Source organism: Globicephala melas, chromosome 12, assembly GCF_963455315.2.
Source record: "Globicephala melas chromosome 12, mGloMel1.2, whole genome shotgun sequence".
Classification (NCBI taxonomy): Eukaryota; Metazoa; Chordata; class Mammalia; order Artiodactyla; family Delphinidae; genus Globicephala; species Globicephala melas.
The window spans coordinates 11,985,747-12,012,471 of record NC_083325.1 but is presented as its reverse complement, the minus strand read 5'-3'; the positions used below and the strand labels follow the sequence as shown (position 1 = coordinate 12,012,471).

At 50.0% G+C, this 26,725-nt stretch overlaps 1 protein-coding gene across 2 annotated transcripts in view; it reads right to left on the bottom strand.

Moving 5' to 3' along the window:
- The window catches only part of FBLN7 (fibulin 7), a 49,379-nt gene that overhangs the window by 4,197 nt on the left and 18,457 nt on the right, over positions 1–26,725 (bottom strand). Inside the window, exons 2-7 of one of the 2 annotated variants that reach the window (XM_030837363.2) lie at positions 22,387–22,546; positions 17,594–17,764; positions 5,330–5,455; positions 3,124–3,261; positions 1,976–2,113; positions 1,127–1,265 (exon numbers count right to left, since the gene is read on the bottom strand). In XM_030837363.2, the coding sequence (XP_030693223.1) occupies positions 1,127–1,265; positions 1,976–2,113; positions 3,124–3,261; positions 5,330–5,455; positions 17,594–17,764; positions 22,387–22,546 (872 nt within the window). The remainder of the gene's footprint in view (positions 1–1,126; positions 1,266–1,975; positions 2,114–3,123; positions 3,262–5,329; positions 5,456–17,593; positions 17,765–22,386; positions 22,547–26,725) is intronic. The other variant, XM_060309557.1, reaches the window with a different exon arrangement.

The window sequence follows — 26,725 nt, the reverse complement described above, 5'->3', positions numbered from 1 at the left end:
ACAACGGTGCTGGCATTCAAAGCAGGTGCCCCTTCTACACGTGCTGAGACCCTAGCAGTTAGCCGGCAACAACCTGGAATGTGGTTCTCCACATGTGGTGGGCTTTCTAAACACCCAGTGTCTGTTCTTTTTTTTTGGGGGGGGGGCGCCCCAGGGCTTTTGGGATCTTAGCTCCCTGACCAGGGATCAAACCCGGGTCACGGTAGTGAAAGCGCCAAGTCCTAACCCCTGGACCACCAGGGAGTTCCCCCACTGTTCACTCTTAAAGCAGGACACCCTGTCTTCCTCAGGCATGTGGAGCCAGGGGTGGTGTGGAAGTGCTTTGATAGTTTTCTACCTTGTCCAACGCAAGAGACAGATGCAATTTAGCGATTTTGGTGACTCAGATCGTCACCGTTAAGGAGGTCAGATAGCCCTTCCAGATGTTAATCGGGGATGTCCCCAAAGGCTCTGACATACAGGTCTCTCTGTCCCTTCACTACGTGACACTCTCAGTGAGTAGCTGCCACTCTTCAGCGCCACCGACTTTCTTGCTGGTTCTCATCTGCTTTAGCCTTGAAAGCAATTCAGGCAGCTAAACGAGCGAGGCCAGTGCATTCTAAAGACAATCTAAGGCTCCTGTGATCTCTTTCTCAGAAGAAAACATGTGTACTTTGTGATAGCTGCAGTTATTCTCCTTAAAAGCCTGTCTCCCACCTTTTGGAAAAAAAAAAAGTCTGTTAGGTGCTGAGGTTACTAGAAATCGAACTTCCTAGTAGCATTGGAAAAGCAGAGTAATATATTGCAGAGTGTACAGTTACCATGTGAACACAGGAAATGATCCTCTCCTGAACCTGTGTAACATATACCTGCCTCCTGGCCGCCTCATCATGGCCCTCTTCCCTCCAGTGGCCTCCCTGTCAGCAGGGGAGTGCTCAGAACATCATTCTTAAGTGCGCAGTGCATTCAATGCAACCTCTAAAGGGAGATGGGAGCTCTGAGAAGCCAGACTCCCAGCTCCATGCCTTTCATCAGACATAACTGTACCTTCTCCCAAGAACGCAGAAGGAAGAATGCAGCCCAGCCCCCAGGAGGCCTGGGCGAGGGATGTACGTGCTCAGCCATGGGTGGCCCTGGCTATACTCACAACGGAGAGGTCTTCACGTAGCTCACGTTGCCGCTGCCCTCGGGGCACTCGGGGCTGACGCACTGGAAGCCTCCACCCGTATTGATGCACACGGTACCCCGGGGGCACACGTGCTGCGGGCTCACACACTCATCGACATCTGAAATACCGGACACCCAGTGAGGGTGAAGATCCCCCGACACCCCCTCCATCACTGACGGGACTACATGAACGGCCCGACAGGCACTGGAATGAGATGCTCCACACGCAGTGAACTTTCCAAATACCCAATGCTGATTCTTAAAACTGGAAGCCCGGTCGTCCTTAACCATTTGAAATCCAGATCTGGTGGAAGTGCTGGGGAACTCCCCTCCCTGGATCCCATCCTCCCCCCGCCGTGACAGGTTACAGAGGCGCTGGAGGGCACGGACGAGTGTTACTGGTCACAACACTTCTCTCAGACCTGCCTCCTCAGCCAGAGGGCCCAGGAGTCTGCCCTCCATGGCTCATATCATGCCCTTTATATGTTCTCTGCTCCCTTCACACGTGAGTTCCCGGGCTGGAGGCTGGGTTTCTTCCCAGCCTCCGCATAATCCTACGTGGGCCTTCGTGAATACTTGTGGGATGGAAGGATGGATGGATGGATGGATGGATGATGGCTGATGGCTGTCTGGATGCTTTCTCCCTCTAGTCCCAGGTGACCCACTCCTCTGAGCCCCGCAGTGGAGCCCCACTAGGACGTCACTGGGGAGCTGCCTGTTCTCTCAGGTTCCATGTCAGCCCATGGAGGAGCCCTCTGCGCTCTCCTCCTCCCCCAGTAGTTCAGAGCCATCGTCTGGGACCACGTGCCTCTGCCACGACCTCACTCACCCTCACAGCTCTTGCCATCGGCCAGGGTCCGGTATCCGCTGGGGCAGGCACAGCGGTAGGAGCCGGGGGTGTTCACGCAGGCGTGCATGCAGAGCCGGGAGCGCCCCTCCTGTCCGTAGAGCTCGCATTCATTCACATCTGGGGACAGAAATGCCCAGTATGACTCCAGGAACCACTAGGCGGGCGGCCACTAACAGTGCCCCAGGATGGCTGCTGTGTCACCATCTCTGGCAGCTGTGGCTAACTGGCTGGGTGGGGTGTGGCCACCAGGCCCTATCCCCGGCAGAGCATGCAGGAGCACTCCCCTTTCTCCCAAGCCAAGGACCCCGAGGGCTGAAGGGAGGAGTCGGGGGTCTGATGTGGTCGACCTTAGGCCAGCTCCTCTAAGGCTGATGCCTACCTGGGGAGACCCTGCAGAGGCTGTCAAGTCAGGCCCAGCAGCCCAGGGAGGAAGGCGTGGGGCTGCAGACCCAGACTCCCACCCTGGTTCCCAGCCCCACCTTAACCCTCCTCGTCTTTAGGAGTGGTGTAAGAGGGTTTCTGCTGCTCTAAAATGAGGCTGTTAGCACCAAACGGCCAGTTCTTAGGTTTGAACCAATGGTTCGAGTTGTTTTCAGAAGGAACTTCAATAATCGGGAGAGATTTGCAAAAGTGGGCCAGTCAGTAAAGCTAAGCCGAGAAGGGACCAGAGAATGAGCCCAGGCCCCTGCACAGCTCCGGGGGGCGGAGTGCGGGGAGCGAGGGTCCGTCTACGGTCACAGCGACTCTAGCTCCTCCCTGCCACCTGCCCTGCGATCCCAGCCAAGAGGGAGCGGATAAGGGGCCTGAAGCCTCTCCTAGACGAGTGTGCGTGACTGGGGCGAGACCGGGGACCCCTGGCTGCTTTCTCTACAGTCTGGCTTTCTTAGGACCGCCCCTGATGTCTCCGCACTAGCTGTATCCTAGCAACCATCTGCGCCACACTAACCTAAGCCGCAGGGTGGGCGGGCCTTTCTGAGACCACGTGCCCAGGAAGCCGCTCGCCCGCGCGCACCCGGCCCCTGGGCGGGGACGGGGAGCGCCCGGGGGGACTGCAGGTTGGAGCCCCTCTCCCCGCAACCCCAGCGTCCCCCGCTCCGCCTCCCTCCCCCGGCCGAGCCCGCGCCTACCTTGGCAGACGCTGTCCCCGGCGGCGCCGCTCAGGTGGAATCCGGCCTCGCAGCTGCAGTGCTGCGTCCGCTCCACCTGCGCGCACCGCGGCGCGCGGCTGAAGGCAGGGTCCCCCGCTTCGCTGCCCTCGAGGGCGACTGCGGGGAGAAGACACCCTTAGGACCGGGCCCGGCGCACCTGGGCCTGACCTTGGAGGAGCCCCGAGATCGGGGCGTGGCCCCTTCTCAGAGCTTACTCTGGAGTAGGGAAAGGAAAGGCACGGAATTAACCGAAACCCAGCCGTCGGTCCAGGGCCCACCGGAAGGGGCGAAGGACAGGGGACGCACCCGAATAGAACGACGCACGAAAAGCAGGCCACACAACTGCACCCTGAGGACCACCGTGACGTTAAATCCGCGTTTCACTTACAAAGGCTTAAAACACCAAAATTCTAGCCGTGATCACTGTAGTTTAAAACTATGCAGCTTATCGAAATAATGCCATTTGCAGCCACACGGATGGACCTCGAGATTGTCATACTGAGTGAAGTAAGTCAGACACCGAGAGACAAATATCATATGGTATCGCTTATATGTGGAATCTAAAATAAGGGTGCAAATGAACTTATTTACAAAACAGAAATAGAGTGACAGACGTAGAAAACAAACTTCTGGTTACCAAGGGGGTACGAGGGAGGGATAAACTGGGAGATTGGGATTAACATATACACACTACTATATATAAAATAGATAACTAATAAGGACCTACTGTACAGCACAGGAAACTCTACTCAATACTCTGTAATGGCCTATATGGGAAAAGAATCTAAAAAAGATGGATATATGTATATGTATAACTGATTCAGTTTGCTGTACAGCAGAAACTAACACAACATTGTAAATCAACTATACTCCAGTAAAAATTAAAAAAAAAAAAACTATGGAGCTTAAAACACTACTTCTTTTAAAGGGTTCTTTTTTGTATTTTTAAAATACTTTCCTAAAGTGTCTCAGCTTTTTGTTTGTTGTAACTAAGGACATAAATCAATTTTCTTATCAGAAAGAAAGTGTTAGTTTTTGAAAGTTTTCAAAGGATTGAGAGCTCTCATATGGTCAGAAGAGACTGCAAAGGAATCGGTGGTAAATGTAATGTGACGCACAAGAGGACTCTTCCTGTGTGATCCCACTTACATGAGGTTCTTAGTGGTCAGAATCATCCAGACAGACAATAGGATGGTTGTTGGGGGAAGGGAGGGGAGGAGTTATTGTTTCACGGGCACAGAGTTTCAGTTTTGCAAGATGAAAAGAGTTCTGGAGGTGAACGGTGGTGATGGTAGCACACAACATTTAAACCTGACCTTGAGCTGGGTCCAATGCAAGGATATCAAGTATTGACAAAGCTTGTGCTCTCTGGACACCAATTCCTACCCCCCCAACCAAGATTCCACTCAGAAATCAAGACGGTCAGACAGGACACTTCAGGCTTTTCTGGCAAAGGAATAAGACATCTTTAGGTTTTGACTTTTTTTACTTCATGGCATGCAGGCTCTTAGTTCCCTGACCAGGGATCGAACCTGCACCGCCTGAAGTGGAAGCATGGAGTCTCAACCGCTGGACCGCCAGGGAAGTCCTGGTTTTGATTTTCTTATGTAAGAAATGTTGGCTGCAGCATAGTGTAGAACCGCCCCCCATCCGCCATAGATTCCTTATCACTGGATTTTCTTGGCGCCTGCAAAAACAGCCACAGTGTGACAGCCAGACCTTCAGGCTGGACAAACAGACTCAAGTGTGGATCACAACCTCATCACCAGTCGAACGTCTAGTTCATCCAGCTCTGAAAACACTTTGGCCTGTGTCAGTAACTACGAATTTTGCAGGATGTGATGAGAGCATCTGCAGGAGAAGCTGTTTTGCTGACGTGCAGAGGAAAAGTCAACCATGTGAAGGTGGCAGCAAGAAAGCTTCTCAGGCCAAGTTCCCAATCTGGAGGGTTTTCAGGGTGGGGTCAATCCTTCCACTTGCATTTTCTTCCATAAGAAGGATCAAAACTCTGGTTCCACAAAAGAACTAAATGCCATCCCAAATAACCACTTCCGGGAACCAGAGGGATCCTTGGATGTAAAAGAGAGGACATCCCGCCTGGTCTGCCTTTGGTGACCCATGACCAGGGTCCTACTTCTCTCTCTGCAGCAGACCGTCCTCCCCCAGCCCCACAGCTGCTACGTACCAGTCTGGGCGTGATGCTGACAGCGGCTCCCCGTCCTTCCCGGAGGACAAATGCATTTGTACTGGTTGACACCTTCCACACATGTGCCACCATTCTGACAAGGCTGGCTGGAGCATTCGCTGATATCTAGGAAAATAAATAAGTTTCAAACACAGGTATGTGAGTTCTAAAATGAACAAACAGAAAACAAAGATGGGGTCACTCTCTTTCCATGGCAGGATGATTCCAGTTTGTGGCCTGCCCACTCTGCCCATGCCACGGCCCCTCCCAGCAAGAGCAAGAGCTAGAGCTGGGAGGGGGCCAGCGGGGCTGAGATGTAGCCTACCCTCCATTCAGCAGGCCATGGGCCCTGGCACACGCTGCGCCCACCTGGAGCTCTACCTGTGGGAGCTGGCCCATCACCCAGCTGTGTTCCACCCAGAGGCACCATTTTCTAATTTGCAGTGTAGACGCTGTAGCGGGGCAGAGGCAACTACCTGTGGCCCGTGCCCACATTGCCTCTGCGTCGAGCCTTACAGCCCCGCAACTCTGCCCCTATCAACCAGCACCCAGGTAGAACACCTTCTGAACAAGAACTCAATACAGAGGCTTATAAGAGGGAGGGGTGGCCCATCAGAATATCCAGAGATGGGGAAAGTGAACTCTTTCCAAATTCCCACCCGGACCCTTCCTGTGCTCATTATGTCCTGTGCGACCAGGGAGGAGTTAATCTTAACCTTGACGTTTCCTTAATGTCGGAAAAGGGAAATGTTCTTTGCTTATATACACAATGGTCCTGTGGACAATATAGAGAAAGATATATTAAACGTGTTTAAAATTTTAATAGGTTTAGGGACTTCCCTGGCGGTCCAGTGGTTAGGACTCGTCGCTTTCACTGACGGGGGCCCAGGTTCAATCCCTGGTTGGGGAACTAGGATCCTGCAAGCCGAGTGGCGTGGCCAAAAAATATGATAATAAAATAAAAATTTAATAGGTTTAATAGGTTTTAATAGATTTTTCTCTGTGTGGTAGATTACAGGTAATTTTTGCTTACTGACAACTTTTTATACTCTTCCGTCTTTCCACAATAAATTTTCTAATGAGAAAAAATGATTTTTTAAGACCCTCGGCCCACACCTGCTTGTTGTGAGTTCCTTAAGCCCAGTTTTAATGCACAGAGCACAGGCTGTTTCCACCAGAGAGGAAAGGTTTGTCAGTTCACTGACTGGACCACAGTATCTTGGGAAAGAAAACTGGAAGCACCTTCTTGTTGGCATAAGAGCATCCTTTCCTGCTGTGTCTATCAAGAGGGAGGAAAAGGTGCTTTGCTCCTGATGAGAACAACAGCCTTCCTGTGGGTGGGTTGGCAGGGACTTTGGCTTCTCTTCAGCCTCCTCGTAATTGGGATGTTATGTAGACGATTCCATGGATTCTATTAATCGTGAAAGGACCCAGACCATCCAAATGCTGCTTATCCCTGGAGAAGGAGCCATTCTGATTCCGCAGTAACCTCAGCCTGGGGAGGGGAAACTCAGCGATCGCCCCCTCTATGTTCTGTTTTCAGATGACTGGTTTCCAGGAATGTGTCTGGAACGACACAGATGCCCCAGAGCTTGGAATTCCTCTTTCTGTCCATTGTCCAGCACCATCATTGCTCCCCAGCAAAGTCTGAAAGTGGGCAGATCACTAGGCTGGGAAGTTACGGGCAGAGAGCCAAACACTGTGAACCGGAGAATCTTTCGGTTTGGCCCCGGGCGGAGCCCAGCGCCATTGCCTGTCCCCTGCTGGGCTTCCAGTGGAAGGCACTGAGTCTAGCTGCACCTGGCTGGTGTGGGTGTGGGTGTGCGTAGGGTGGGATGGAATCATTGGCTTGACAGAGAAATGCAGAGGTGCCCCGCTCCCGTCTGGATCTTGTTCCCCAGGATTTTCATTTCTAGACAGGCTCCATTCGACTCTCTTTATTTCTTATCTTGATACAATGTCAGGCATTCCATGGTCTGATGTCCAGTTCTGGCGCCCCATCTGTGACCTGATTGAGGTACAGTTGTCATCACATTCTTATCTGTCCGAGCTGTGGCATTTAGCTAAATGCATGTCAGAGCTATAAAGAGGGCACTGGCAGACCTAAATAGACATTTCTCCAAGGAAAGCATACAGATGGCCAACAGGCACGTGAAAAGGTGTTTAACATCGCTAATAATTAGAGAAATGCAGATCAAAACTACCATGAGGTCCCACCTCACACCGGTCAGAACGGCCATCATTAAAAAGCCTACAGGGGCTTCCCTGGTGGCGCAGTGGTTGAGAGTCCGCCTGCCGATACGGGGGACACGGGTTCGTGCCCCGGTCCGAGAAGATCCCACATGCCGCGGAGCGGCTGGGCCCGTGAGCCGTGGCCACTGAGCCTACGCGTCCGGAGCCTGTGCTCCGCAACGGGAGAGACCACAGCAGTGAGAGGCCCGTGTACAGCAAAACAAACAAACAAACAAAAAAGCCTACAAATAACAAATGTTTGAGAGGGTGTGGAGAAAAGCGAACCCTCCTACACTTTTGGTGGGAATGTAAATTGGTGCAGCCATTACGGAAAACAGTATGGAGGTTCCTTATGGTACAGTTATATGATCAGCAATCCCACTCCTGGACGAAAACCCTAATTTGTAAAGATACATGCACCCCAATGTTTACAGCAGCACTATTTTTTTTAAATTTATTTTTACTTTTAAAATTTTTGGCTGCGTCGGGTCTCTGTTGCTGCACGCGGGCTTTCTCTAGTTGTGGTGAGCGTGGGCTACTCTTCGTTGCCGTGCACAGCCTTCTCATTGTGGTGGCTTCTCTTGTTGCGGAGCACAGGCTCTAGGCGCACAGGCTTCAGTAGTTGTGGTATGCAGGCTCAGTAGTTGTGGCGCACAGGCTCTACAGCACAGGCTCAGTAGTTGTGGCTCACGGGCTTAGTTGCTCCGCGGCATGTGGGATCTTCCCAGAGCAGGGCTCGAACCTGTGTCCCGTGCATTGACAGGAGGATTCCCAACCACTGTGCCACCAGGGAAGTCCCCATAACAGCACTATTGACAAAAGCCAAGGCATGGAAACAACCTAAATGTCCATCAACAGATGAACTGATCAAGAACGTGTGGTATATAAACAATGGCGTATTACTCAACCATAAAGAATGAAATATTGCCATTTGCAGCAATATGGATGGACCTAGAGATTATCATACTAAGTGAAGTAAGTCAGAGAAAGACAAACATTATAGGATATCATTTATATGTGGAATCTAAAAAAATAATACACATCAACTCATTTACAAAACAGAAACAGACTCACAGACATAGAAAACAAAATTATGGTTACCAAAGGGGAAAGGGACAGAGGAGGGATAAATTAGGAGTTTGGGATTAACAGAGAGACACTACTATGTATAAAATAGATAAACAACAAGGCCCTTCTGTATAGCACAGGGGAACTATACTCAATATCTCGTAATAAGCCATAATGGAAAAGAATCTGAAAAAGTAGATGGATATATGTATATATATACATATATATATATATATCCGAATCACTTTGCTGCACACCTGAAACTAATACAATATTGTAAATCAACCCTACTTCAATTAAAAAAAAAAGAGGGTACTGGCAGAGACTATGGAGAGGCTGGAAAGCCAAAAGCATGGATGATAATTCCAATTTTAATCTGTTTACTGAGCACTTACTGTTTCCCTGGAACTAAGCTAAGTGTTTTACATGCATGAGCTGATCTTCCCTCTTTGATTTCGGTTTCCTGTTGTTTTATCGTCTTGCTTCAAAATTTCCATTTCTCCAATCACCTCATTTCTAAGGTTTTCTGATTTTTACTTACATTGTCCTTTCATAGTTTTTATCTTTTTAAAGTTTCTTTCCACTTGTTTGGAAATACTAGGTTACAGTTTTCATCTTTTTTTATGGTCATGTCTTTCTGGGATTTCCTCATTGACTGTAGAGAGTTTATTCTCTGTTTTCTTATAATAATTTGTATGGAATTTGGCAAGAGTCCTTTTCTGTTACTCATACTGAGGGGAAATAAGTTTTCCCGCATAGCTTTTCTGACTTCCTGACTCTTAATCTCCCCCTTTAGTTGTTTCTCAGGGTGGCTCATGCCTTCTCTGCTCTGCCCCATCCTCTCTCTTACTTTCACCTGGACCATCCCTTTCATTTTTTTGCGCTGATTTTCCTTTTTGGGCTCAATTTGGATTCTCCTCCTATTCGAGTCTCCTCCACACTGGAGCTTTGTCGTGAGAAGTTTCCAGAGATCCTCGGGGCCAGATTGCTCCAGCCACTGCAACTTCTTAATGCAAAGATAAACCCCACACCTGAGAAAATTGACCCAGAAAGGCCAGTACTGACCCGGATCCCAATACAATTATTGGATTTTCAAGAAAAATTTAAAAATCCTTTGGGCATCCAGGCACAAAGACTTACGATAGCAACAACAGTATCAGTTAAAACAGGAGACGTGGAAGAACACACTTAAGATACCCAAGAAAATGTGAGACAGGTATTTTATGTCCAATCCAACAGTCGTTGGCTGGTAAAGCTGTACACTTTTCGAAAGTGTAAGAGCTCGGGGAATTGCCCCCCCTGAGTCCCTCTTCAAGGAACTACTGGAGAGAGGTCAGCATGAGGGCAGTGATGGAAGAGAGATGACGGACAGCAGGGACTTCCCAGCACAAGTATGTACCGCCGCTCTGCCCAAACAGTACAAAAATCTCACCAGAATCTGATCAAGCCTCTGGAGTTAGCTACCAGTTTATAAGAAATACAGAGACCAAAAACTTACACACTTCCAGTCATAAGATAGGTACCAGGCATATAATGTACAACGTGATGACTGTGGTTAACTCTGCTGTGTAGTGTATTTGAAAGGCAGTAAACCCTAAGAGTTCTCATCACAAGGGAAAAAAAAAACACATTTCTTTTGTATCTGTAGGAGATGATGAATGTTAACTAAACTTCTTGTGGTAATCATTTCACAATATATGGAAGTCAAGTAGTTATGCTGTACACCTTAAACTTACACAGTGCTCTATGTCATTATATCTCAGTAAAACCGGACACACAGACAAAAGAAATGCAGGTCATGTTAAACGACCCTACAGGGATGCAGTGCGCAAGACCAAGGCTGTGGGAAACAACCCATTTTCTTCAACAAGTAAACTGCAAAGGAATGGGAGACGGGGAAGAGCAGTGGTCTTCTTCAAGACGACTATGGATTAAAAGAGGTGCAGGAGACACATCAACCAACTGCAATGTATGGAACTTATTTGGACCCTGGTTCAAACAAAGTGTTAAAAATATGAGAGACAATTGGAGAAACGTTTACCCTGACTAGATATTTCAAGATGTTAAGGGATTTGCCGTGTTGATAATTACTGGGCTATGAGTAGCTGAGAACCATGAAACTATTCTTTCTACTTTTGAATGTTTGAATTTTTTCATAATGAAAAATGCTTTAAGATTGCTTGTCTTGATGAATGGATAAAGAAGATGTGGTACATATATATGCACACAATGGAATATTACTCAACCATGAAAAAGAATGAAATAATGCCATTTGCAGCTACATGGATGGACCCAGAGATTATCACACTAAGGGAAGTAAGTCAGACAGAGAAAGGCAAATACCACACTGTGGCAGGGCGGTGGCAGGGATGGAATGAGAGGTTGGAATTAGCAGATGCAAACTATTACATATAGAAGGGATAAACAACATGGTCCTACTGTAGAGCACAGGGAACTATATTCAATATCCTGTGATAAACCATAATGGAAAAGAAAAAAGCTTGCTTGTCTCAGCATTGGTTATGATTATAGAAGCAACAGAGGAATAGTTAAGTATAGAATAGCCCTTATGAGGAAATGCTTCATAATCATTAAAAGTTATGTTTAGAAAAAAAAAAAGTTATGTTTAGAAAGAAGAGTTAATGGAGATTAACTTGTGTTAATATCTACCCACAGAAGATGTTGAATATGTAAACTTTGCATATATCTGCTTAGATAAAAGTCTGGAAGGAAATTCATAGTTTCTAAATATAACCCCCCATTCATTCATTCACTCACTCACGCATTCGGTAAATCAGCCAGCCAGTCAGTTTCACAGTAACTAATTATCAAGTGGCTACTATATCAAAGGTCTTTCAATTGCTGTTTAAAGGTCTCTGAGGAAGGGCCTCATGATATGAAGGCAAGGGAACTGAAGCTGTGCTCTATTCTGACTCCAAGATAACCTTCCAGACACCAAATCCAGTGCACGACCCTGCTTTTCCGCAGTCTCCCTGTGGTTTGCCCCTACAGGCTCTTCCTGTCTCCTTTGCCCTCCTTTGTCTGGGTCCTGAGCTACTTCTTCTTTGTTTTTTTGGAGAGGCAGGATCTGATATGAGTTTATTTATTTATTTATTTTTGGCTGCGTTGGGTCTTCATTGCTGCACACGGGCTTTCTCTAGTTGTGGCGAGCGGGGTCTACTCTTTGTTGCAGTGCGCAGGCTTCTCATTGTGGTGGCTTCTCTTGTTGCGGAGCATGGGCTCTAGGCACGTGGGCTTCAGTAGTTGTGGCACATGGGCTCAGTAGTTGTGGCTTGTGGGCTCTAGAGCACAGGCTCCGTAGTTGTGGCGCACGGGCTTAGTTGCTCCGTGGCACGTGGGATCTTCCCGGACCAGGGCTCGAATCCATGTCCCCTGCATTGGCAGGTGGATTCTTAACCACTGTACCACCAGGGAAGTCCCCTGAGCTACTTCTTTTCTCTCTCTACCCTCTTCTCTGGGTGCTCTTATCACTGTCCATGGATTTAAACACCATCGTTATGCTAACATTTCCCAACTGCGTCTCTCTGACCCTCCTTTGCCCTTGACACCAGACTTTACATCCAACTGTCCACCTAACTCTATTGGGAAAGGAAGTCTTTGGCCCCCTACTGGGCCTGGCACACTCCCTCAACATGAGATAAAGCATCCCCACGGCCTGTGCTGGGTTTACCACCTCGTGTGGCCATATCTTTCCGTGCTTCCTGCTCCACAAGTGCTCTTTTGTTCTGCTGAAGTTGTATGTCGATGGCCCTCAGGCACGCCCTCAGCTCCAGTGTTTCAGCTTCCTTGGGGAAGTGGAGGGGCGGGGAGGAGGGTCCTTCCACTGCATGCAGGTGAGCTGCCCCGTGCAACTGCTGCTGAGAGAGACCCACCCGCCCTGGGCGACGGACGCCCACGGCTGGAGCTCATCTTGCTCTGTCTGCTCTGTGTGAGGACAGCGTTGCTCCAGCCAGGGCCCGACTGCTTTGTGTTTTCCTTGGCGATACCAACACCGAGATGCAGTGGGCAGAATGTGCTTGGAGCCTCACTGGGACTGGTGACCAGGGCACGGTACTGTGCCCGATGGTCTCTGTGGGTTGAATGTACGGATCTCTACTGGGATGTTGCACAGACATGTTAACATGACCAAAATGGAATTCGGGTCAACGACCCACACACAGGTTGTTTAAAACAAACCTACTAATTTACATTCCCACCCAGAGAAAAAAGAATGAAATAATGCCAGTTGCAGCCACATGGATGGACCTAGAGATGATCATACAAAGTGAAGTTAGTCAGACAAAGACCAATATCACATGATATCACTTATATGTGGAATCTGAAAGGATAATACAAATCAACTCACAAAACAGAAAGAGACTCACAGACATAGAAAACAAAATTATGATTTACGAAAGGGGATACGGGAAGGAAAGGGATAAATGAGGAATTTGGGCTTAGCAGATACACATTAGTATATATAAAATAGATAAACAAGAAGGATTTACTGTGTAACACAGGGAACTATATTCAGTACCTTGCAATAACCTGTAACGGAAAAGAATCTGAAGCCGTACATCTGAAACCAGCACAGTATTATAAATCAACTATAGTGAAATAAACACAACAACCAAAAACAAACCTACATGCGTCGCTGGGTCTTCATTGTCTCATGCACCCTGTCTGGGAGCCTCACCTTCCTTTCCTGCTCACATCCCACGTGGGATAAGTTCCATCAGTTCTGTCTCCAAGTTTACTTTCAGTCTCCCCTGCTGTATCTCTCCCCTGCACCTGCTAACAGCCACCTAAGTGGTTTCCCAGCGTCCATCTCTTCTAGTCACCTCCAGTGCATGTCTACACAACAGCAACGTGCCCATCCAATCCGCACACCCCTCTTCTTAAACCTGCTTATTGTGCTCAGATCTAAAACCCCACCGACAGCACGGCCCCTATGGCTACAAGAGCTGGCTTACGAGTCTCTCCACCTGGACTCACTCACTCTCAGCTCACACGCTGCTCCAGCAACAAGGTTCTATATTTTATATTTTTGTTTCCTCAAACATGCCAAATTCTTCCCTTTGTCAGGGCCTTTGCATGTGTTACTCCCTCTTCCTGGAACGGCATCCTCCTCATGCCGCCCGTTAGTCACCATCATCACGTGGCTGTGTCCCGCTCATCCTTTCAGTTTCTGTCACCGCCTTAGAGTGACCCTCAACTGTCCCTCACCCCATGGGATTTACTCCCAGTTCCTTGTTAGATCCCTTCCAAGCACCGACCACAAATGTCAATTTGTTGACCTTTGTGTTTGGTGACCTGTCTTGCCTACATCTTGGAGTGTGAGCCCTGCGAGGTTGGGCAGTGTCTGTTAGATTCAGCATTGAATCCCTAACACGATGCTTTGTGCATAGCTGGTACCCAGTGAAAACTGGTTGAATGAATGGATGAATGAAGGTTTAAAAAAAGGGAGGGTGGGGATGACGAATGAAAACAATTCTTTTTTCCCAGCATGGCGGTAAGGGACAAGGGTATTTATTTCTCTCGTGTTGTTTTTTGGTTACCCATGTTGTCAAAGGGACAAGGTCTGTGGCTATGATTTCCTCAATTCAGGAAGCTTCAAATCTTAAAAACCTGCTCTTCTGAGTAAGAAGGGAAAAAGGGAACTAATCCAGGAAGCTAAATGGCTGTTTTCCATCCTGGAATTTTGGAGCCTACCTCTGCCCACTGCGTTTTTTTTTTTTTTTGTGGTACGCAGGCCTCTCACTGCTGTGGCCTCTCCCACTGCGGAGCACAGGCTCCGGACGCGCAGGCTCAGCGGCCATGGCTCATGGGCCCAGCCGCTCTGCGGCATGTGGGATCTTCCCGGACCGGGGCACGAACCCGCGTCCCCTGCATCGACAGGCGGACTCTCAACCACTGCGCCACCAGGGAAGCCCCTACTTCTTTCTCCTTCTTGACAGGCTTGGGTGCCCGCCCCCTTTGAGGTTCCTGCTAGAGACAGCCTCCATTAATCGAATAAATTCCTGCCCAGAACAGAACTGTCAGTCAGGCACCGTCCACTCACTTGGAGAGGGGTCATGTACAACAGCTGGTTGGGCACCTTGGTCGTGACATATGAGTGTTTTTGTTTCATCACCACGCGAGGGTGAACTCCATGCCCAGTTTACACTTAAACTGTAAGATGAAAAACATCCCTCTAAGATCTCGGTGTGGACTGGCCACCGCCTTGTTCCCTGAGCCCGTGCTTCTCAGGGTTTTAGATAGTAGACGTGGCCCTCGTAGAAGTCCAGGGTGGGCTACAGCAAGCCGTCCTCCGGCACGGAGGTCAGGGAAGAAGGACCAGTGGGCAGAGAGGAGGCTGGGGGAGAGGGGAGACCAAGAACACACGGCGAATCTGGAATGAGCTGGGAAGTTCCATGTGAATGAGGAGCACCGTGCTGGACAATGGGAAAGATCAGTAGACTTGCTGGTCACGCTTGGCAGTGGTCCTCCAGGGAAGGTGACCTCCACATCTCAGGAGAGGGACTGCTCAGTGAGACTGTGTGCCCTAATGTTTGTCAGGGCTGGCTCGACCTTCCCAAAATGTCAGTGCTGGTGAAGGTGTCTCACCTGGTCATGCCCTACTGTTGGCTCACACCTGGCAGCCCTTCTGATTGGTTAGGGCCCCAATACATCAGTGCTTCAAAACGTTCAATATCCTTTTTTGTTTCTGGCAGTGGCAAAAACCAATAAAGTGGTGTGTCTCAAAATCCGGTTCACGTCAGAATTGTAAGAAAAATGCAGATTTCCCAAGTCTCATCCATAAAGATCTCACCCAACTCGGTAGACCTGTTGAGGCCTCAGAGCCTGTGTTGTACAAGCTTTCTGGGTGACTCTGGAGCATCTGAAAGTTTGGGAACCACAGCACACAGGCCACAATGCAGTAGGGCTCTGTTTTCCATTAAGGGGGTCCTGCTGCAGGGAGGTGAGGTGCTAATACATAATTAACACGTGCAAGGTCAACAGGGCAGCTGGCAGACACGCCCAGGATCCTCTGGGAAGGCATCCTAGTCAGGCTGGTAAGATGACACTGGGCTGCTTTGGGTCCCAACTTTGTCAAGCAACAACGTATTCCTTTGTTCCTGAGCCTCTGGTGTTTCTTCCTTATCTGCCTAAATATGCATTTTTCAGCTGTCTTCTCCTTCAAACCCATCTTTTCATTTAAACCACAGGATGCTCACTGTAAATCGTATCACCACTGTGGGCTGAATATGGATAAGACCTGAGCAAGAAAGAAAACTTGCACTTGGGTAAAATGTGCTTGCCCACAGCACTGCCGGGGGAGCATGGGCTGGTGCCACCCTTGTGTAGAGCAGCATGGCAGCACTCGGTTCAAAGGAAGTGAGCGTGCAACCAACTGCCCCCCAACTCCAGCCCCATATACAGGGCCCGGAGACAAAGAGAGGGGATCAGAAGACCTTGTCAGCACTGTTTGTGGTGGTGGTGGGGAGATGACCATCTGGGTGTCCACGACAGGAGTACCAACAGGTGAGATGCGCCCGCACCTCATGGAAGTTGGTGGGGCCATCAGAGGCACCTGGCTGCTCGGAGGAAGAAACCAACTGGGGTCAGTAACTCAATCTGTAAGTTAAAAATACAGACACCCAAAGCAATGACAATGAAATGCTGTTGTGGTCCCACCTCTGCTACCATAGTTTTTAGCACACATAAGGTGCTTTTCCTGGATGGAGATCTTTCAGGGTCAAGGGTAAATCCAGATACTGGCATTTCCCCCGGTGTGTTTGCAGGTCATGTGGCTTCATTTCCTGGCTGGCTCCCAGGTAAGTCTGAGAGCTGGTACCTGTCGTCAACCTCTGAATCACTGTTCTTCCCAGGAGGGGGAAACAGAAGTCTAGGTCCACGAATGTGGTGCTGGTTGCCCTGTGCCTCTCATGTCAACCTACACTCGTCTTCAGAGATGGCCTCTTTTTTTTTTTTTTAACATTTAAAAAAATATTTTATTTATTTATTTATTTGGCTGGCCCAGGTCTTAGTTGCAGCAGGCGGGCTCCTTCGTCGCGGCATGTGAACTCTTAGGTACAGCATGCATGTGGGATCTAGTTCCCTGACCGGGGAACGAACTCGGGCCCCGTGCCTTGGGAGCGTGGAGTCTTAACCACTGCACCACGAGGGAAGACTGTTTTCTGATGTTCCTTTATATTTTCAAGTTATTTATGCATTTGAAGTCCTCTCCATTCTACTCTTGACAACGGACTTATTTATGTAATATTTGCATTTTCCCCTTCAATGCTTGGGCTAAAATCATGGACATTCTGCCCCAGCAGATGTCCCGTGAATCCTGTTCTGAAAACGAACAGGATATCCGTGATATTTTGACCACACACTTTTAAAAAACCAACAAATTATGCGTGCCAAGAAAGTACTGTTTTCAAGCTTAGCACAGAGAAAAGGAGCCTTTTCATGCCCCCCTCTCATCCCAATGGTCTCTCCTGGAGCCTGTCTACACCAAGTCCCAAAGCAGTCACAAAGGACACCTGAGAAATTTCCTCCACCCTACAGATCACCAAGAGGCTCGCCAGTAAACTACAGCCCCAGAACAAAGCAGCCCAAAGGAGGCACATTTCCCTGTAGTAGCTCTTCTTGCCCCTCCCCTAACCCACAGAAGACTTCTTGCCCCAACTCTGGGGTCAGAGTGTATGGTATGAATCAGTTCAGCCTGTCCCCCAGCTGTGTGGCCTTGGGCAAGTTCCTTCACCTCTCTGTGCCTCCATTTCCCCATGTGCAAAATAAGAAGACTCAATCGTTGGGAGGGTCTGGCGAGGGCTTATGTAGATAGATGCCGGCCCAAGCCAGGCTGTGGTCATCAGACAAGTTGTCTGCTCTTCTGCGGTTGAGGAATCAGGCAGAAAAGTGTCCCCCGGAATGACCCTGCCCATCTGGCAGGCCCCTGGGAAGGAAGGACCGTACCTCTACAGCGGGGCTGCTCTCCCGTCCAGGTGCCGTTGGGAAGACACACCACGCTGCTGGGCCCAACCAGCCGGAAGCCAGCGTTGCAGGTAAAATGGACTTCGTGATCCACTAAGTACTTGCTCCCAAACTTTCTGCCGTCTGGAGGGGTGCTCAGAGCAGGGCAGGAGACTGTAAGGAAGAAAAGAAGGCCCACGGCCGTTTAGACATCACTCTGGATTACAAGGCTTCTCACCCTCGGCGCCCTGAGGGCGAGTGCCTGCTCCGGGCTGTGCACTGGGCCGCACATTTCATTTTTTCTTATTTTCTGGCTGCACCGCGCGGCTGGCGGGATCTTAGTTCCCCAAGCAGGGATCGAACCCGGGCCCTCAGCAGTGGAAGCACAGAGTCCTAACCAGTGAACTGCAGGGAATTCCCTGGGCTGCACATTTTACATACCACGTGTCACCGAACCCCCCAAGCACTCTTGGGCACAGGTAACGCATGCCCGCTTGGTGAAAGATGAGGAGACCGCAGCTCAGAGACTCCCAGGGTCGTGGGCAGGGCCTGGCAGCCTGGGAGGGTGGGAGCTGGGACCCCCCCCCCCACAGGGCCCACCCTCTCGCTCTGCTCTCTCAGAGCCCCAGCTGTACCCGGGGTTTCCTTGGTTCTCCTGAACAGGCTGGGCTCAGCCCCGCCTCCAGGCCTCGGCTTTAGCCCTTCTCTCTGCCTGGAATGTTCTTTCCCCAGAGCTGCCCATCTCTGGCTGCTTCTCACTCTCCAAGTCTTGACCTGAATGCCCTCCACCTCCCAGAGTGTTCTCGAACCACCACGTTCTGCTAAAACCTCCCCTGTGAGCTCACTTTGCTTTCTTCTAGCATGTGTAACTGTTGGCGTTATCTCATTGACGCGTTTGTTTCCACAGTTGTTGTCAGTTTCTCCCTCAGAACGCAGCTCCAGAGGGCAGGGACCTTGCCCAGCCTCCTGTCCCTGCTGTATCCCGGCACCAGCCCAGTGTCTGGCACATAATGAGTGCCCAGTAAATAATTCTTGACCAAATGAATGAGTGAAAAATTGTCTACTGGGTTCCTACCATCTGCCAGGCACCATATTAGGAGTCTGACACTTAGTGAACGAAACAGATGAAACCCAGCTCTCGGGAAGCACCCTTCTAGCAGGGGAGACACGTGATAAGCAAGATCTACAAGCAAATAGCAAGGAGTGACAAGAGGTGACAAGTGTCATGTAGAAAATGAAGTAGGGAATAGTGCTGGGGATGCCAGAGGACGGCTCAATTTGGGTATGGTGGCCGGGGAGGTCTCCCTGGGACAAAAAGTTGAATGAGGTGAAGGCATGACCACGCAGATATCTGCGGAGGACAGAGGGATCAAGCCGGTGCAAAGGCCCTGAGGTGGGTGTGTGCCTGGCAGGTCTGAGGAATGTCCAGGAGACCACCGTGGCTGCCGTGGAGAGGATGAGCTGGACAGTAGCTGGGGATGAAGCCAGAGAAGCGTCAGGGAGCGACACAGAGCAGTGTCACATGGCACAGAAAAGGAAAGAAAAGGCCACGTAACTGGCTCTTGGCATGAGGTGGGGCCGCTGGAGGGTCTGAGGAGAGGCGGGAAGTGACCGACCTGTACGCGAACAGCATCACTCTGGCTGCAGATTGAGTGCAATGTCCAGTGCGAGAGAGGACAGAGAGGGAGGTAAAGCCAGGGGCAGGATGAAGGTGGCTCAGCCCAGGGTGGGAGCAGGGAGCCAGGAGCGATGGCTTCAACCCTGGCTGTGCTGTGAAGGCAGAAGCAACCGGATTTCCTGAAGGACCACCGTGGGCTGGAGAGAGAGGGGAGACGCTCCCCGTTCTTCCTCCACCTGCAGCAGAGTGCCATGCTTGGTCCACGCCTGTCTAAAAGGAGTGTCCCGAGTTGTGACAGGTTGGGTTTGGATTTAGCTGAGCTGGAAATTCAGAGCCACTTCTAACACGTTTTAAAGTAGGTTCCAAGTGTCATTTGTAAAAATATTTTCAGGGTTTTAGACAGATGAAAATGAAGCTATTGCTTCAGCTGTGTAGGTTGTAGTGCGTGATGGAGAATCGCTCAGCATCTCCCTCGAGGGGAGCACCTGCCCACACGTCACTCTGGGGACACTGGGCAGCCACCTGCTGCTCTGCCCCAAATCCCACCTGTGTCCCGGGAGAAGGGCAGGAGCTGGCCCATCCCCCGAGGACTCTCAGTGCCCTTCGGTTAGTGGGGAACACCTGACCATGCTGTCACCTTCCTTTATGAACCTCCAAGTGGGCACCCGTGGTAATGACCTTGTGAGCAGGAAGCCAGGATGAGCCCACAACCCAATGCTTGGGCGCTCCCAGCTCGCTGTCTCAGTCCCTGTAAATACACAACTTTATATTTCTCTCTGAAAAATCTACTACTGCATTGTGCTGAAAAGGATTCAAAATGCTTTGGGGGAAAGGAGTAGGGTCTCTTTGGGGAAGAGAAATCTTTAAAACCCTCAAAAAAGAAAACCTACCTGCTGGAGCAACTCACAGGTAAATGGTACCAGACTGGATGGAGTCAGTTATCTCCACACAGCTCCATAAATGTCAGTAGACTTAATGAATGGTTACATATTAATTAAAAATCAGTTTGCAGGGACTTCCCTGGCAGTCCAGTGGTTAAGACTTCGCCTTCCAATGCAGGGCGTGTGGGTTTGATTCCTGGTCGGGGAGCTAAGATCCCACGTGCCTCGTGGCCAAAAAAAACCAAAACATAAAACAGAAGCAGTATCGTAACAAATTCAATAAAGACTTTAAAAATGGTCCACATCAAAACGTCTTAAAAAAAAGAATAGCAAGGACTTCCCAAATGGGAGCCAGAGGTTTCTGTCGGGTGGAAAGACGTGCCCCTTGGCTGGTTCATTTCATCATGATGGTGTCTTGGTGAGTCTGCAGGGCCACAGGGAAGCTGCCTACACCTTCCCGAAGGAGGATAACATGTAAGAATGAGCTTGGCAGTGAAGGTAGCTATGGTTAAATGACTGGTGATTTGGGAACATGATTGGAAGGAGGGGCCGAGATAAGCCCTAAAGCTGATGGATTGTGATGTTCTTAGGAAAACAGGAGGGAGATACTTAGAACACAAGCCAGAAAGAGGAAGGCCAAGAATTTTCCAGGACTAGAAATTATTCTTCCTGACTGCCTGCAAATGCCCTTCTAAAAAAAAGGAAAAGATAATTTTCCCACTATGTGCAGTTTGATCTGGAGCAACCTTCTGCCTTCCCCCGTCACCTGTGTGGCACCCCCCTCCCCTGCAGGCAGTCCTGACGGCTGCCAGCCCCATGTCCAACACAAAAGAGACAGAACGCATGACAGCAACTCTTTAAAAAGAGAATTGGCCACTTTGAAAAATCTTGTATGGTTCAGAGGAGAAAGACCTTGAACCTGGTGACAAGAGGATTAGCAATTTAACCATAGCTACCTTTCTGTATACACTCGTGGACAGGGACCTCTAACATGGACAGAGCAGTTGTAGAAATTATCTCCTGCAGGTTCTTCTTGGAAACTCCCAGAAACGGCAGGAGCTCTGATCCCATGAAAACCGAAAGGGTCTGTGTGGGTGAACCTCTAGCAGAAAACAAAATCACCAGAGCTGGGACCCACTACTGCTAACTCACTTCTCTTGGCCTCAGTTTCCCCATCTGCAGGAGAAGGGAAGGATGCCCTGCCTGCCTCTCGGAGTCCGGCTGTGATGAGCCCCACCAAAGGCTGGGGCCTCTCGGCGCCTTGGAAAGTGTGAGGGGTTTGGCCGGCGGGTCTAGTTCTGCACCCCTGGGGCCAAGGAAAACAGGAGTCAACTCAGGGCTGTGGTGACTCTGGATCTGCTACCACAGTCTCTGAAAAGGTAGGAAATCCAGCTCAGGAAACTTCATCTCACACCACAAAGAAGGCCCTTGAGAAATGTGTCTTAAGTGAGTAAATGATGTCAGATATTCCATAGGTTCACGACTCAGAACAAACATACAACTTTCCGCCTGACCCCCATCAATCATCCTGAGGAGAGGCCAGAGGAAATCCAGCCCCCCCACCCTCGGGCCTTGACAGCATGGAAGCTTGTCACTGGGACAACCAGGAAAAGGCCCAGTGTCTGTCAGTGTCCTACCCCCCAAGGGAAGGGGTCTGGGGGGCCCCCAGTAACCTCACCAGACAAACGGGACTTGCCCTCAGCAGCCCCTCCATCCCACCCCACTGCACTAACGGGGGACTCATGGAGGAGCGAGGACTTGTTTTCATGCCTGGAAAACGGAAGCCAATGTTGGTTCACAGGCTGTACCCGTGGGTCACACGAGTGCAGGGTGTTGATGGTGGGAAGGCCGTGTGTGTTCGGGAGGGTGTATGTGGGACCTCTCTGTGCTTTGCATTCAGTGTTGCCATGAACTGACAACTGCTCAAAAAAATAGTCTATTAAATTAAAAAAAAAAAAAGAAAGGAACTACCTAGGGTCCACCTGCACAGGGACAGGGAAGGGAGAGCAGCTGATGCTCTGAAAGTGGTACCTTTCGACAATTCTCTGGAGACGCTATGCAGACGTGAGGGTTGCTGAGCCTGGAATGAAGAGGTCTAAGAGGAAATGGGTACCACTCAGATGATGGGGGGAGACGGCTGACAGATGCCGTCTTCACACACTTCTACCGTCCAGCCCCAGACAGAAGGGGAGGCAGGGGAAGGCCCGCGACTCAATCCACTGTGAACCCTGGCCAGGCAAGGGAGATCAGGGCGGGGAGAGGCCCCCGGGGCCCGGGGTGGTGACTTGGGGACCCACCTGGGGGCGTGTCCGGGCCCGCTCTGCTCACAGAGCTCTGCAGCGCCACCAGCCGGCTCTTCATGTGACGGACACCCTCGGCGAAGCGTGTCTCCTGGCCCTTGAGCAGCTGCTGCAGCTGGCGGATAGCGGAGAGGAGCTGCTGTTTGTTGAGACAGTTCTGGGGAGAGAAAAAAATCACCACCACCAGCAGTATGGGGGCTGGTTCAGTCCCATCCTCCTCCCATGGGCTTCCAGAAATCACCCGACCCTTGGGCCCAAATACCCTGGAGGGTCACTGAGCACAAGGTAAAAGTGGCCCCAGCAGGCGTCCCGACATCTATCGGGTTAGGTCACCAAAAGGCGGCCTCAAGTGCACGTTAACGGAGGCCCAGTTCACCCCTCAGCGAAAACAAAAGTCCCGTTTTCAGGGCGCAGGGCAGAAGCGATAAGTCTAAGTGATTGGGTGGTGGAACAGTTACCTGAACGCAAATGTGCCTTGTATCAGCGGTCGTACCCCAAAGAACCCCCAGCGCCCCCCCCAATTCTTCACTCTAAGTTAATGCTCTGAAATCTGGGCCTCAGGGAACCTTTGCTTTCTTTCTCCCTTGAATTTTTTTTTTCTCCCTTGGGTATTTTTAACAGCAGATGGATGATAAAACGTATAAAACAGGCAAAACAGGGATCCCCAATGGTTCTTTTATATATACATTTATTTATTTATTATTTTATTTATGGCTGCATTGGGTCTTCGTTGCTGCACGGGCTTTTCTCTAGTTGTGGCAAGCGGGGGCTACTCTTCGTTGCGGTGCGCAGGCTTCTCATTGCGGTGGCTTCTCTTGTTATGGAGCACGGGCTCTAGGTGCGTGGGCTTCAATAGTTGTGGCACACAGGCTCAGTAGTTGTGGCTCGTGGGCTCTAGAGCGCAAGCTCAGTAGTTGTAACGCAGGGGCTTAGTTGCTCCCTGGCATGTGGGATCTTCCCGGACCAGGGCTCGAACCCGTGTCCCCTGCACTGGCAGGCGGATTCTTAACCATTGCGCCACCAGGGAAGCCCCCCAGTGGTTCTTATACTTTCAAAAATCTAACAGGGCAAATAAGAAAAAACCCAATAGAGTTAAAGAAGCATTCACTAGAAGTCAACACCGAGTTCTGACAATTTTTAAAAACCTTAAAAAATAGAAAAAGGAGGCTTGTGTTTATTCCGATAAAGACTAACTTAAAGCAATACCCAGCATCATGCGGAGTGATAAAAATCTGAAGGTTTCTGATCCTAATTGCCTTTAAGAGCCAGGGAGTGAACAGGAGGAAAGGAGAGATGAATACAGTGGGCAGTTATAGGACCATGGCCGTGGCTCACACGGGCGCTGTGTGTTACCTCAGCATAGCCTGTTCCAACCTGACTCATACGACCTGCACGGAACAAAGGAGAGCAGAATGATGGCTTTCTCTAGGGATAGGCTTGTGGATCGCTTTTCATTTTATTTTTTATACTTATGTTTTTCTACAACGATTATTAGTTTTATAATTAGAAAAAAATGTTTAAAAGTCAGCAGGCGGCAGGCAGGCATGTGGCCTCCGCAGCCTGGGTGGCTTCCAGCTTCGCCAATGGAGCGCTGCCACCGCGGTGGAAACAGAGCTGCAGCCTCTCTCCCAGGGAGGCTGCCAGGCCGCTGCACCTTGGAGATTTCACCAAACAGATGACTCACTGGCCTGGTTCAATGGATGCTTTTGACAAAGCTGAATCCCCAGTTGCCCCTGGAGCTCGTTAATCCATGGGGGCTCCTTGGCTTCCACCCTAAGCAGGGCCTGACTGCGCCTGGCCCCGAACGCCATTTCTGGGAAGTTCTGTTTGTTTTCCTTCTCCTTCCCTTGTTGTGGCCCTTCCCACACAGGTTCTGGGCACCTGGGTAGTGACCTCCTGCAGTCCCCTACCTGCCCAGCACAGCCATCCACCCAGTCCTGATTTCCCACACCCATCTCCCTTCCCTTTATTTATTTAATTCTTTTTTAAAGATTCCTTTTTTTTTTTTTGATGTGGACTATTTTTCAAGTCTTTATTGAATTTGTTACAATATTGCTTCTGTTTTATGTTTTGGTTTTCTGGCCACGAGGCATGCGGGGTCTTACCTCCCTGACCAGGAATTGAACCCGCACCCCCTGCATTGGAAGGTGAAGTCTTAACCACTGGACCGCCAGGGAAGTCCCTCCCTTCCCTTAAAAAAAAAAAAAAAGAGCCGCTTTCAGAGATGGCTTCGTGGCTCATGTGTGATTCACATTTCTGCAGTTCCTCATAGTTTAGAAAGCTACTTCCTACTTCTAAGAGGACTACTGGCTCGCAGCAACCCTGCGTGAAGGCCTGGGACTGTCTCTATTTCACAGTCAAGATACAGAGGCTGAGAGTCGGGTGACTTGTCCCAAAGCATGTGGCTCATGAGCGGTAGACCCAGGCTGGGGGCCTGCTGACTACCGCCCCAGCGCCCCCCCAAGCAGTCCTTGCCCCAGTGGCTGCCTTATGCCCTAGTGCATTTCACAAACGCCCCTGTGTGGTGAATGGTCTTATTGATTAATCTGCACTAGGGACTGATAACTCTGTGACCCAAGCAAAATATCCCACAGGAGTGGGTTTCTAACTCCCGTCCAGACCTCAGGTCGGGGAGCCAGGGCAGTGGGGACAGGAAGCGGGGAGGGGTGGAGGAGACAATCTCACACACTGAACCAGGCCAGCAGTTGCCCCCAGGGTGTGATAGCTGGGAGAGGGCTGTTCCAGGGGACAGGGAAGGGCTGAGTTTTGAAGTAGGGGACAAGAGATCAATGCCGAGGCCTCTGCCGGGAACCTGGGGTTGGGGACATGAGGCTCCAGTCAGCACAGAAAGAAGGGCAGCGGGAGTGGAGTGAATGGGGCCTCTGGGCAGTCAAGTGAGTCGAACCCCAGAGCTCCTGGGTCTGGGCAAACTGTCTTCTGTGTGTGGTGGCACTGCCCCCGAGCCCCCCTTAGCCCTGCACCGTGGATGGCAGGCACCAGTGGCTTTTCCTCAAGGTGCTCGTTACAGGTGAGATGTGCTCATCTCTCCAATCACAGTGGAAAAACCTTCCAGACGAAGCACACTAAGGCCACATGCAGGCGGGAGAGGAGGGGGAAGGGGGGTGGGCGGACTTGCTGAGGGAAAGTCAGGAGATCTCCGTCCTTGCCTCTGACCTCACTGGAGTGATTCTAACCGAACAAAGTGTTAGAAAATCCTTGTGAGCCCAGAAAAAAACCCATGCATATATGGTCAATTAATTTATGACCAAGGAGCCAAGAATATACAGTGGCAAAAGGACAGTCTCTTCAATAAATGGTGCTGGGAAAAAGTGGACAGTAACGGGCAAAAGAATGAAACTAGACCTCTCTCTTAACATCATACAAAAATCCACTCAAATTAGATGGAAGACTTGAACATAAGACCTGAAACCATAAAACTCCTAGAAGAAAACATAGGCAGTAAGATCTCTGACTTCAGTCTTGGCAATGATTTTTTGGATTTGACACCAAGAGCAAAGGCAACAGAAGAGAAAATAAACAAGTGAAACTAAATCAAACTGAAAAGCTTCTACATAGCGAAGGAAACCATCAGCAAAACGAAAAGGCAACCTACAGAATGGGAGAAAATATTTGCAAGTCATCTGCAAAATATCTGATAAGGGGTTAATATCTAAAGATATACAAAGAACTCATACAACTCGATAAAAAAATAAGAAACAAACAAACAAACAAAAATCTGATTTAAAAATGGGCAGGGGCTTCCCTGGTGGTGCAGTGGTTGAGAATCTGCCTGCTAATGCAGGGGACACGGGTTCGAGCCCTGGTCTGGGAGGATCCCACATGCCATGGAGCAACTAGGCCCGTGAGCCACAACTACTGAGCCTGCGCGTCTGGAGCCTGTACTCCGCAACAAGAGAGGCCGCAACGGTGAGAGGCCCGCGCACCTGCAATGAAGAGTGGTCCCCGCTTGCCACAACTAGAGAAAGCCCTCACAGAGAAACGAAGACCCAACATAGCAAAAATAAATAAATTAATTAATAAACTCCTACCCCCAAGAACAACAACAACAACAAAAAGAGTACATGTGAATTCGAGTTTACTTATGAGGAGGTTCTATTAAAAATTAAAAAAAAAAAAAAATGGGCAGAAGGGCTTCCCTGGTGGTGCAGTGGTTGAGAGTCCGCCTGCCGATGCAGGGGACGTGGGTTCGTGCCCCGGTCCGGGAAGATCCCACGTGCCTCGGAGCGGCTGGGCCTGTGAGCCATGGCCGCTGAGCCTGCGTGTCCGGAGCCTGTGCTCCACAACGGGAGAGGCCACAGCAGTGAGAGGCCCGCGT